This window comes from Sus scrofa, chromosome 9 (genome assembly GCF_054392235.1).
Source record: "Sus scrofa isolate SSC_HxYL_T2T_F1_AM1 chromosome 9, Sscrofa_HxYL_maternal_Yorkshire_Landrace_v2.0, whole genome shotgun sequence".
Taxonomy (NCBI): Eukaryota; Metazoa; Chordata; class Mammalia; order Artiodactyla; family Suidae; genus Sus; species Sus scrofa.
Window position 1 is genome coordinate 46324499 of NC_139391.1, and position 13649 is coordinate 46338147.

At 48.3% G+C, this 13649-nt stretch overlaps 2 protein-coding genes across 3 annotated transcripts in view; both read left to right on the plus strand.

Annotated features, from left to right (window-relative positions):
• IL10RA (interleukin 10 receptor subunit alpha) overlaps nt 1-13649 on the plus strand; it is a 926736-nt gene that overhangs the window by 886259 nt on the left and 26828 nt on the right. The window lies entirely within an intron of this gene.
• Nucleotides 6111-8377, plus strand: UPK2 (uroplakin 2). Of its 2 annotated transcripts, none has more exons than XM_021102209.2 (5): nt 6111-6240; nt 6714-6848; nt 7038-7176; nt 7434-7504; nt 7898-8377. In XM_021102209.2, exons 1-5 carry the CDS (start codon nt 6165-6167, stop codon nt 8032-8034), a joined length of 558 nt encoding a protein of 185 aa, XP_020957868.1. In that variant the 5' UTR covers nt 6111-6164; the 3' UTR covers nt 8035-8377.

Here is a 13649-nt window from a genome sequence, read left to right on the forward strand (position 1 = left end):
AAGTTGCACTGAAAATGTCCCCCTGGGCTAATCATACGGAGGACTGACCAGGGCTGGAGGATCTGTTCCAAGCTCATTCATTCACATGGCTGTAGGTTGGAGACCTCAGCTCTTCTCTGGATCTTAGCAGGAGCCTCAATTCCTTGTCATGTGGACCTCCCCTTGGAGGGGGTCCCATGTCCTCCATGGTGAGTAATCCATGAGAGCAAGGTGGAAGGTGCCATGCCATTTAGGACCTAGCCTCAGGAGGGACCTACGTCACTTCTGTTGTAGTCTGTTGGCCACACAGACTAACCCTGACACAATGCACCCATCCATGACCTGCTGCCAGTCTATTCTCCACACTGTTTCCAGAATGATATTTACATAAGTAAAACTCCTCAAAGGCTTTTGAGATTTTTTTCCCCATTATAGTTGATTTATAACCTCAGAGGCTTTTGTTTTCTTCAGCATAAAAACCAAGTTCCTTAACATAGCATGTAAACCCACTGGCCACCCTGCCAGTGGCTAGAACTCTCACCATGTCCATCCTTGAATACTGCTTTCTAGCCAAGAGCTATTGTTTGCAGTTCCCAGAATGTGTCGGGATAACTCACATCTCTGAGCCTTTTCATGTGCTGTTCCCTCACTTTGGAATATCCCCTTCCATTTAGGAAGGCTAATGTACATTCATTCTCCAAAACTCAGAAGCAACTTTTTTTTTTTTTTTTTTTTGCCTTTTAAGGCCGAACTCTCAGCATATGGAGGTTCCCAGGTTAGCCATCAAATTGGAATTGTAGCTGCTGGCCTACACCACAGCCATAGCAACACCAGACCCAAGTCACATCTGCAGCCTACATCACAGATCATGGCAATGCTGGATCCTTAACCCACTGAGTGAGCCCAGGGATCAAACACAAATTCTCATGGATACTTGCCAGGTTCATTACCACTGAGCCACAACAGGAACTCCTCTCCTTTTTATGGTTACACCTGCAGCATATGGAAGTTCCTGGGCCAGGGATTGAATCTGAGTGGCAGCTATGACAATGCCGTATCCTTTAATTCACTGTGCTGGGCGAAGGAACGAACTTGCACCTCCTTAGCAACCTGAGCTGCTGCAGTTGGATTCTTAATCCACTGCACCACAAGGGGGGAGGTCAAGAACTGTCTTGCCATCTCTGTATCTTATCACCTAGCATAGTACCCACCATAGAGAAGCTGCTCAACAAATGTTTACTGAATGAATAAATGCATGAGCTGGAGTTCCCATTGCGGCTCAGCAGTAACAAACCTGACTAGCATTCATGAGAACTTGGGTTCGAGCCCTAGCCTCAGTGGGTTAAGGATGCAGCATTGCTGTGAGCTGTGGTGTAGGTCGCAGACGACACTCAGATCCCACATTGCTGTCACTGTGGCGCAGGCCGGCCGCTGTAGCTCTGATTCGACTCCTAGCCTGGGAACGTCCATATGCCACAGGTGAGGCCCTAAAAAGAAATAAATAAGCAAGCAAGTAAGCAAGCAGGCAGTTTCTTGGTGCCTTGTACCCCTGTGGCCTGTATGGTATACAAGTAACAGCTGATCCATGTCTCAGTCATGTTTCCCCCTCAGACTACCTTTCCTGCCCCATCTCTCCCTTTGACATAATTGGAAAAACAAATTCAGAATTTTGTCCCACTACCTTTCTTGCTAGCTCTGTGGCCTTGGGAAAGCTATTTATTGCCTCTGAGCCTCTAATTTTCATCTGCACCAAGGATTAATAAAAAGGAGAGGATAAGATGAATTACTTATATTAATATTTATTGAACCAGATACTGTGCTAGGCACTCTTAAATAAATTAGCTTGAGTGATAGTCATAGTATCCTGGTGAGACAGATTTTTTTTTCCTTTTATGGTTGCACGTGCAACATATGGAAGTTCCTGAGCTGGGGTCCAATTGGAGCTGCAGGTGCTTGCCTATGCCACAGCCATGGCAACATCATATACAAACCGCACCTGTGACCTACACCACAGATTGCAGCAACGCTGGATCCTTAACCCAAGGAGCAAGGCCAGGAATCAAATGTGCATCCTCACAGACACTATGTCCGGTTCTTAACCCGCTGAGCCACACCAGGAACTCCATGGCGAGACAGATTTTATACTCTGTCTACAGAAGAGGAAAGTGAAGCTCAGAGTGGTTAGGTAGGTAACTTGGCCAAGATCAAAAAATTCAAAGAAGATTTGGGGCAAGTGGTGATATCATGGCAGCATTAGAAAAAATAAAGAAGCATCCACTTGTTTTGAACACTGAACAACTGAGATTTTCTTACTCTCACAGCTTTTTCCAGCTTCATATCCAAGGACAGAGGCTCTGCCATTTCCCATCAGACCAATATTTGCTGAACACTGCACCTTACCTCTAGGTCCAAGTCACCAGGGTTTTCCCAGTCTGCACCTACAGATTCTGACACTATCTCCACATTTCTTCTGCACTTTTATTTTAAAGCATTTTTATACCTGTCATACCTTGCTAGATAAATGGGAAGGAATGAATCTTCCCATTTAATAGGTGAGAAAATTGAGGTTCAAAGTGACTCACCAAAAGTCATATAGCATCACTCCTCAACAGGAGGACAGCAGTCCCCACCAGAGGGTAACATGTCCATGGAGCCTAGTGGACACATTTTTCTAACTGACTGGGAAGCAGCAGAGTGGTATTGTGGAAGGGGAATCATAGGTATATCAAACAGACTTAGGTTCTGATCCGAGCTATTCTGCTTGCAAACAACCATAGTTCAATTTAAAAAAAAAAGAAAGAAAGAAAGAAAGAAAGAAAGAAAGAAAGAAAGAAAGAAGGAAGGAAGGAAGGAAGGAAAGAAAGAAAGAAGGAAAGAAAGAAAGAAAGAAAGAATGGAGCTCCCATCCTGGTGCAGTGGAAACAAATTCAACTAGGAACTGTGAGGTTGTGGGTTCGATCCCTGGCCTCGCTCAGTGGGTTAAGGATCTGGCGTTGCCATGAGCCGTGGTGTAGGTTGCAGACTCAACTCAGATCTGGCGTTGCTGTGACTGTGGCTGTGATGTAGGCTGGCAGCTGTAACTCCGGTTAGACCCCAGCCTGGGAACCTCCATATGCCGTGGGTGTGGCCCTAAAAATAAAAAAAAAAAAAAAAAAAGAGGAATTCCCTTGTGGCTCAGCAGGTTAAGGATCTGGTATTGTCACTGCTGTGGCTCTGGTTACAGCCATAGTGCAGGTTCAATCCCTGGCCCAGGAACGTCTGCATCCCACAGGTGTGGCCAAAAAAGAAAGAAAGGAAGGAGTTCTGTTGTGGCACAATAGGATTGGCAACATCTTAGGAGTACTGGGACACAGGTTCAATCCCTGGCCCAGCACAGTTGGTAAGAGGCCAGTGTTGCTGGTCAAAAAAGAAAAGAAAAGAAAAAGTACCGTAGTTAGAGTAAATCTGTTTTAGGAGCTATTCTTTGGGGCAGAACAGAGAGATCAGGAGCTCCTTGAGAGCAGAAACTTACCTTTACATCCCTCGTGCCTAGCACGGTTCTAGGGGCATACCTGGTATTTAATAAATATTAGCCAACTTGGATAGGGGATTTGGAAGGAAAGATGCAGGGGAGGGAACTTGAGTGAGTTGAAAATTGAGAATCCAAAGGGGAGACAGCCTAGAAAGAGTAGGTCCAAGAAAGAGATCCCAGGCATTTGTGGCCCTGGTTCCCTTTTTCCAAGCCATGAGGAAATCCTCAGAGGAACAGAGTGCTGTGGCTTTAAATGACTTCAGCGTTGTCAATGAATCTGCTCGGCTAAAAGAGTTATCCTCTTGCTCCTTCGCTTGTCCTCCCCCTCCTCTCAGCTCCCCAAACCCTTCTCGGCTGCTGTGATGGGATAATTAGATGCGAGAGCTCAGCACAGATGATGCTCCAGTTGCCTAGCAACTAATGGTTTCCATGGAGACCGCAAAGCACAGCCTCCAGAGCAGCCAGTGAGCAGCTCGGCAGGGCAGGGAGAAGACGCAACTCTCAGCTCCTCCAGAAACCTGGGGAGGGCCAGGAGTGGGGAAGAAGGGGGGGATTGGAGGGCTTAAAGGCACAGGCCCCTCTTATCCTCTTAAAATCTGGTCAGAGCTCTGCCCTCCCCTCCTCTACTCTGTCCCACTCATAATTTCAGATGGAGTTGGGGGCTTAGGAGTGGACCCAACACAACCTACCCTGCAATAAACCCAACCTTCTTTCTGCTTCTGGTTTGTGGCTGAAATGGGAAAAGAAATCTCCCAAGTGCAAGTGTAAACAACCTCCTGGGTTGGCGATGGGATCTGAAGAGTACTAAGATCCCTCAGACCTGGAATTCCACCATTTAGTCTTTCCCTCTCTCCAAAGTTCTCAATGTGCAAAAGATCCTCTTTCAGTTTGCAGAGCAATGATAGGATCTTCTAAAAGGAGACAAAAGCCAAGGTGCAGGAAAAATAGAATTCAGTTCTTCACCCAAAGGCAGACTGTCCTGGGAGACAGGGGTGAAACACCTGGCCCTGATCTCCATCAGAGGATCCAGAGTGTGTGTGTTTGTTGCTGGGGAGGGGGACACAATATAGAGCATCTGGTGACTCAAAGTATGTGCCTCCCAGAGTAGCATCAATCAATGTTACCTGGAAGCTTGTTAGAAATGCAGAATTTCAGGCTTCACCTCAGACCCACTGAATCAGAAACTGCATCTTAACAAGATCCCTCATGATTCATACGCACATTAAATTTGGAGAAGCGCTGACCTGAGACCCTCCTCCTCTCTGCTTGGGCCCATGAGTTCTATCTTTATTGTCACCTCGTGCTCATACCCCAGGCTTTGAGCCTACCCTTCCCACCATGGGGGAAAGGACACAAGCCCACCAGCCCCTCACTTCCCTACCAGGACACTGGCCCTCCTCTGGGACTGGAGAAGGACAAAGAGGACCCCATCTGTGGAGGTCTACGACCTCTCCTGACCAAGTATTCCACTCACCACAAGTGGCTCTACCTCTCTGAGTCTCAGTTTCCACATCCACAAAAGGTGGCCAATGCTATCTGCCGCCCAGAATGGCTGTGAGGGTGGAGCAGGCAAAGCCTCTGTGCCATCAGAGAAATTGTGTCTCTTTTTCATTTTCTCCCAGTGGGTTTCTTTCTCGTCTTTATTCTTTTTTTTTTTTTTTTTTTTTCCTGTCTGTTGTATTTTTAGGGCCGTGCCTATGGCATACGGAAGTTCCCAGGCTAGGGGTCCAATGGGAGCTGTAGCCCCGGGCCTACGCCACAGCCACAGCAATGTGGGATCTGAGCCACGTCTGCAACCTACACCACAGCTCATGGCAACACCAGATCCTTAACCCACTGAGCAAGGCCAGGGATCGAGCCCACGTCCTCATGGATGCTAGTTGGGTTCGTTAACCGCTGAGCCATGATGATAACTCCTCTTTCTCTTCTTTATTCTCAAACAGTTCAACAAAGGTTGCTGACCAAGGCTGATGGTGCCCACCCCCCAGCCCCCCAGACTGGGCCAGTGCCCACCCCTTGGGTCTCTCTGGAAGTCCTGCCCAGCATCAATTGGCTCCACTCTCCAGGAGGATGGGAAGCCCTGTGGCCCCTGGGACTCACACCCCTCTGCGTCTCCCAGAGTACAGGACCTGGCCTTCAGGAGACACCAAGAACTGGCTCCCCTGGCTCTGCTGCCCCCACCCCCTACTACCAGTTTCTCTCCCATTCCTGCCCAGCCCAGGCCCCCTGGGGTTACTCTCCTCTCTCTGTACACCAGTGCAACCTCAGAACCTGCTTCCCTCCTGGGAACACCCACTACCACGTGGGAGAAGGGGTCGTCTAGGGGTTGGGCCCCAGATACACTTGTAAGCAGGAACACACGAGCCCTTACATGTGGGTGTCCCGGAAGAAGGGGGTTTTCCACCCCCCGCTTTAGTCACCCTGCCCCTCTGCAGCTGCCTGAGTCACCAAGATCCAGCCAAGGTCTCCTGCCTTCTGGCCTGAGGGCCAGCTCCCCATCCTGAAAAACCTGTCTGGGGGCCTCCCCTGAGGCTGTAGGGCCCAAGGGGCAGGTTGAACAGGATTCCCCTCTGGCCCCTCCTACCCCCAGGACAAAACCAGAGCCCCAGGACAGGGCCTCACTTGCCTCAGGAAACCACAGCTTGCCAGCACCCAGCCCAGCACCAGCCCAGCTATGGCATCCCCATTGCCTGTCCGGACCTTGCCCTTGATCCTGATTCTGCTGGCTGTCCTGGCTCCTGGGGCTTCAGGTCTCCACCATCTCTTGCCAGGGTGGGGAGGGGCTCGGGGGTCTGGAGGGGAGGCACTCTGCCTCAGGGCTCTCAAAGCTGGCCGACTAGTCAGTTGGTCGTCGGGGACTGATGAGGGCAGTGACCAGGCATCAGTCACTGGGCCCAGGGCACACTCTTGGTCCCCTTCCCGACCCATGGGGCAGGGAGGTGTGGGGAAGGATCCAAGGCTTTGGATAGGGGTGGGGTTGGGCCCTGCCCCCTTCTGGCACCCAGGGTCTGGCATCTTGGTGGAGCACCCAGCTTCTGCAGCCCAAGCCTGCCACCTGGTGGTCAGAAGGGCAAAGACTTGGGTTCTGCTAATGGACTGCAGAGTGGAATAGAGGCTTCATCCTTACAAAGGTCCCCCTCCAGGGCATGGGCGGGCAGAGAGGGGTAGATCTGAGGGCGAGAGGGGGATGGATTCTCCCCTGAACTCCCTCCTGTCCCTCCAGCCAACTTCAACATCTCAAGCCTCTCTGGTCTGCTGTCCCCTGCGTTAACTGAGAGCCTGCTAGTTGCCTTGCCCCCCTGTCACCTCACAGGGGGTAACGCCACACTGATGGTCCGGAGAGCCAACGACAGCAAAGGTCTGCTACCCCCTCCCAGGCATTCCCTAGTCCCCAGAGATCCCTTCCCGGGACACTCCCAGCATCCCCTTCCTTCTCTATCCACCCCCTTCTTGGACCGTCCATACTAAATACTGCTGGTCTCTCTGCCTCCAGAAACTTGACCTTGCCTTTTGCTCCCCCCTCCTCCCACCCATCCCTGATTCCTAGTGGTGAAATCTAGCTTCATGGTGCCTCCATGCCGTGGACGCAGGGAGCTGGTGAGTGTAGTGGACAGTGGGTCTGGCTTCACAGTCACCCGGCTCAGTGCATACCAGGTGACCAACCTTGTGCCAGGAACCAAATACTAGTAAGTACCAGATCCAGACCTGGGGAACCTAGGGGAGGGGTGACAGGAGGAGAAGCTGGGCCTGACTTTTGTGGTGGTGGTGGGATGTGGTCAGCATGGGGGAGAGAGCGAGGGCAGCTAAAGGGTTCAAGAATGGGCCTCTCTTGGGCACCCCAGGAGGCACAACTGTGGAGGAGGAAGCCGGGGCTCCCTCTTACCCTCTGTCCCACAGACTCACTGAGGATTCTCTTCTCTCTCTCCCAAACCTCACCACAAAGCATCTCCTACCTAGTGACAAAGGGGGCATCCACGGAGTCCAGTAGAGAGATCCCAATGTCCACGCTTCCTCGTAAGTAACATCTCAGGACCCCAGAGCCTCCCCTGGGCCCTCCCACCCCCGCAGCTGCCCCTCCCCGTGCTCCCCTAGCACCTTTGTGTACCTCTATTCTCACACCAAACCCCTGGCATCTTAAGTGGCTGTTGACTCATCTGCCTGCACCATTAAACTTTGTGGGTAGCGATTGTGTCCGATTAATTTCTGTATCCTCCGTGCCTGACATAGGCGATGCTTCATAATGCTTGATGGATATCTGGATCCCTCTGATCATTAGATGGTTGATCGGATGAATAAATGGATGAAGGGAAGGCTGGCTGGATGAATGGATGAGGGGCGAGGCTGAGAACCTCAGGCAGGATGGGGGGGCCTCCTGCCCACAAGGGCTTCCCCCTTCTCTTCTGATAGGAAGGAAGGCAGAAGCCATTGGGCTGGGAATGGCCCGGACAGGGGGCATGGTGGTCATCACAGTGCTGCTCTCTGTCGCCATGTTCCTGCTGGTGGTGGGCTTCATCACTGCCCTGGCACTGGGTGCCCGAAAGTGAGGAGGCGGCACCAGGCAGCAGGCATCTTCAAGAAGTCCAAGGCACCGTCCTTTCCCCCAGCCCGGGACTCTGCTCCCAGGCCACAGTCACCAGGCTTTGGCCCTTTGGTGACTTCACCTCCCCTCCCTGCCCCCCTCCCCTGCAGCCCTTTCCTCCCTCTGTCCCTCTGCTTGTTCCCTAAGGCCTCAGCTTGGCCTAACACTCCCCGTTATTCCCCTCGCCCCACCCCCTGGAAATTGGTTTCCTTCCATTTCAGCTCTTTAACCAACCCCTCCGGGAACAAGAATTCTCCCCTCCCTCAGTGAACTCAATCCCTACAATAAAGTCTGATGCTGTGTTGCTATGTGTGTCTCTCTTCGATGGGCTTCACTTTGGGGTGAATCTATAGATTCTGTGTCCAGGCTCCAGGTGCTCCCAGGCCCCTCTCTGCCCCAGAACCCCAGAGTTGCTTTTCCCAAGAGGCAGGAAGGATGAGTAAGAATCCAGGAGTCAGAGTTCTCAGACCCACACCTGGGCTGTGGGTTTTGTACCCTCCACAGCAGGCCACCCAGCCAGGGGCCTAGGGGTGCGGTTGAAACTGAGACTGGTGCACCAAGTGGGGCCCAGAGGCCTGAGGGCTTTTGTGGGGGCTGGCAGAGCAAGAGGAGATGCTGGGGGAAAGAGAGGCTCTGAGCAGGAAAAGACAGAAGGCCACCAGGTGAGACTCAAGGACAGAATAGGCTGAAGGCGCCCCAGGAGGAGAGCAGAAGGGGAAGGATCTGGTGGTGGTGAGAGGCTAGAGAGGGATGGTGGGGTAACTGAGGGAAAAAAGCAGGAGTGATCAGCCCATTCACTTGTGTCCTCTCCTGTATATTTTCCTCCTAACAGTGATCTTTGCCTTGCTCTTAGGCTAAAAACCAAAATCTTTGAGGTGACCTAGGTCTCTCCCCTAACCCTGGTGACCCTGGTGAGAGTACATCAGAATGCAATCAGTTATTACCTCCGACTGACACCAAGAATTTTTCTATTTTTATTCTTATTTTTTGTCTTTTTAGGGCTGCACCCACAGCATATAGAAGTTCCCAGGCTAGGGGTCGAATTGGAGCTGTAACCGCTGGCCTACGCCACAGCTGCAGCAATGCCAAATCCAAGCCACATCTGCGACCTAAACCGCAACTCACAGCAACCCTGGATCCTTAACCCACGGAGCCACCAGGGAACTCCCCAGGGGGCTTTTAAAAATCCCAGCATCCAGGCCTGACCCACGCTAGAACCACCATGGCTTGCATGGGAGCCAGGCATTAGTGCTTTTTAACGATCCCCGGGGGGTGTTCTCTCATGGTGCAGCGGGATAAGGAACCAGCATTGTCACTGCAGCAGCCTGGGTCACTGCTGTTGGAGCCCAGGAACTTTCACATGCCTCGGACGTGGCCAAATATATATATATCCCCAGTGGATTTCAGCGTGCAGCAAAGTTTGGAAATTACTAACATAAACTTTTATTTTTCTTTTTTGGCTGCCCCACAGCATATGGAATCCCTGGGCCAGGGATCCTGGCGAGGGATCCTGCGACCTACACCGCAGCTATGGCAAGCCGGATCCTCTTAACACACTGTGCCAGGCCGGGGATAGAACTTGCATCCCTGTGCTGCAGAGATGCTGCCAATGCTGTTGCGCCACAGTAGCAACTCCAATATTTAAAAAATATTTATGCTGGAGTTCCCATCATGGCTCGGGGAAATGAATCTATTATCCATGAGGGACACAAGTTCGATCCCTGGCCTCACTCAGTGGGTTAAGGATCCAGTGTTGCCATGAGCTGCGGTGTAGGTTCACAGACTCAGCTTGGATCTGACGTTGCTGTGGCTGGGGTGTAGGCCGGTGCCTACAGCTCCAATTAGACCCCTAGCCTGGGAACCTCCATATTGCCACAGGTGCGGCTCTAAAAAGACACACAAAAAAATATTTATGCTGTTTAAATAAACAGAAAAAAATCATAACCATTTTTACATGTACAGTTCGGTGGCACTAAGCACATTCACATTGTTATGCAACCACCACCTCTACCCATCTCCAGAACTTTATTATCTCAAGCAGAAATTCTGTACCCATTAAATAATAAGTCCCCATTCCCTCTTCCTCCACCCTTGGCAACTCCTGCTCTACTTTCTGTCTCCATAAATTTGGCTATTTTAGGTAACTTGTACAAATGGAATTATACAAAACCTGTCTTTTTGTGTCTGGCTTATTTCACTTAGCATATTTCAAGATTCATCCATGTTGTAGCATTTATCAGAATGTTATTCTTTCTTAAGGCTAATATTCCATTGTATGTATATACCATATTTTATTTATTCATTCACCCACTGATGGACATTTGGGTTATTTCCACCTTTAGAATAAGACTGCTCTGAACATGTGTATAAAAATACCTTTTCAAACCTTTGATTTCAACTGTTTTGGGTACATACAAAGAATTGAGATGGCTAGATCATATGATAATTCTACATTTAATTTTTTTTCTTTTTAGGGCTGCACCCACAACATATGAGAGTTCCCAGGCTAGGGGTCAAACTGGAGCTGCAACTGAGGCCTACGCCACAACCACAGCAACGTGGGATCCAAGCCTCATCTGTGACCTACACCACACCTCGTGGCAATGCCGGATCCTTAACCCACTGAGCGAGGCCAGGGATTGAATCCGAGTCCTCATGGATACAAGTCAGGTTAGGTACCACTGAGCCATGACGGGAACTTCTACATCTAATTTTTTGAGGGACTGTGCCACTTTACACTCCCACCAGGAACTCACAAGGATTCCAATTTCTCCACATTCTAGTCAGCACTTGTTGCTGCCTGCCTACACCACAGCAATACCAGACTCGAGCTGCGTCTGTGACCTACACCACAGCTCACGGCAACGTCAGATCTTTAACCCACTTATTGAGGCCAGGGATCAAACCCGAAACCTCGTGGTTCCTAGTTGGATTTGTTTCCATTGCACCACGACGGGAACTCCAACACTTGTTATTTTATGTGGTTTTGCTCTTTTTTTTTTTTTTTTTTTTTTGTCTTTTTGCCTTTTCTACGGCCGCACCTGTGGCATATGGAAGTTCCCAGGCTAGAGGTCTAATCCGAGCTGTAGCCCCGGGCCTACGCCACAGCAATGCCAGATTTGAGCTGTGCCTACCACCTACACCACAGCTCACAGCAACACCAGATCCTTAACCCACTGAGCGAGGCCAGGGATCGAACCTGCAACCTCATGGCTCCTAGTCAGATTGGTTAACCACTGAGCCACAACGGGAACTCCTGTTTATTTTTTTTAAATAGTTTTATTTTTACTGATTGATTTTGGTTTTTGCTTTTTAGGGTCGCACTGGATGTTCCCAGGCTAATTGGTGGAATCAGAGCTACAGCTGTCAGCTGGCGACAATGGATATGAGATCCACTGAGTAAGGCTAGGGATAGAACCCACACCCTCAAGGATACTAGTGGGATTCATTTCTGCTGTGCCAAAACCAGAACTTGTGCTTTGTTTATTTTTATAATAGCCATAACAATGGATGTGAAGTGGTATATCACTGTGGTTTTTATTTGCATTTCTCTAATGTTAATGACATAAAAGCCCACCTTTTCATGTGCTTATTGGACATTTGTATTTCTTCTCTGGAGAAATGTCTAGTCAAGTCCTTTGCCCATTTAAAAATTGGATTGTTTGGGTTTTTTGATGATTTATGGCCATTATATATTCTGGATGTTAACCCCTTATCAGGTACATGATTTACATGATATAAACATTCTCAAATGATACACAAATTTGAAAAGGGTTATAAAAAGGTGGATGCATCACAATAACTTTCATTTTACAAAATAAAGATGAAACTCATAAGGAAAAAGACTGAAAGAAAATACATCAGAATGTAATCATTATTATCTCTGGTTGATAACAAGAATTATTTTGTTTTTTCTTCGTGCTTTCTATACCTCCAAGTTTTCTGCATCAAACATGATTATTTTTATAATTAGGGAAATTATCACTATTAGTTATTATTATCACTGTTATTAAAGGTAGAGTCCTAATAAACTTTTTTTTTTTTTTTTTTGCTTTTTAGGGCCACACCTGCAGCATATGGAGGTTCCCAGGCTAGGGGTCAGAATGGAGCTACAGCTGCCAGCCTATGCCACAGCCACAGCAACTTGGGATCCAAGACACGTCTACAGCCTACACCACAGCTCACAGCAACGTCGGATCCTTAACCCACTGAGCAAGGCCAGGGATCGAACCCACAACCTCATGGTTCCTAGTTGGGTTTGTTTCCATTGCACCACGTCAGGAACTCCCTAATAAATTTTTTTAAAGGAAGTAGTTGTTTTCACCATACTTAAAACATTTATTGAGAGTCTCCTATGTGCCAGACACTACTCTCAAAGTTTCTGGTCTAGACAGGCAACAGGTAACACAGTATAAGAGGGTGTATGGGCTTTGATGGAAAAATCCAGGCTGCACAAAGGAACCAGAGAGGGCTGCCTCACCCTCTGGTAAAATCTGGACAGTTTAAAGATTAAAACAAATAATGATAACGCTGAATTATAATCCACTCTGTAATAGAAGAATCAATACTTTGAGTCCATACTGATAACAAATAAATATGAGCTAAGGAAAAGCTCTTCCTTACAACACAATGCCAACTAAATAATTGGTGAAGGAATGAAAGATTTAGAAAAATTACTTGTAAAAAATCATTTCACACCTATCATAATAATAACTGATTTAGGTAAGAATCATAAATGACCATGAGATACCACGTCACACCTATCAGAATGGCCATCATTAGTAAGTCCACAAATAACAAGTGCTGGAGGGGCTGTGGAGAAAAGGGAACCCTCCTGCACTGCTGGTGGGAATGTAAGCTGGCATAATCACTGTGGAGAACAGTATGGAGGTAGCTTAGAAAACTATACATAAATCTACCATATGACCCAGCAACCCCACTCCTGGGCATATATCCAGATAAAACTTTCCTTAAAATCACACATGCACCCTCATGTTCATTGCAGCTCTATTCACAATAGCCAAGACAAGGAAACAACCCAAATGTTCACTGACAGATGATTGGATTAGGAAGATATGGTGTGTATATATACACAATGGAATATTAGCCATAAAAAAGAACAAAATAATGCCACTTGCAGCAACATGGATGGAACTAGAGACTCTCATACTTAGTGAAGTAAGTCGGAAAGAGAAAGACAAATACCATATGATATTACTTATATCTGGTATCTAATATCCAACACAAAAGAACCGTTCCACAGAAAAGAAAATCATGGACTTGGAGAATAGACTTGTGGTTGCCTGGGGGGAAGGGGAGGGAGTGGAATCAATTGGGAGCTGGGGGTTAATGGATGCAAACAATTGCTTTTGGAATGGATTAACAATGAGATCCTGCTGTGTACCACTGAGAACTATGTCTAGTTACTTATGATGGAGCATGATAATGTGAGAAAAAATACATATACATGTATGTGTAACTGGGTCCCCATGCTGTACAGTGGAAAAAAAATTGTATTGGGGCAATAACAATAAAATAATAATAAATAAATAAATAAATAAAAATGGAAAAAAAAAGAAT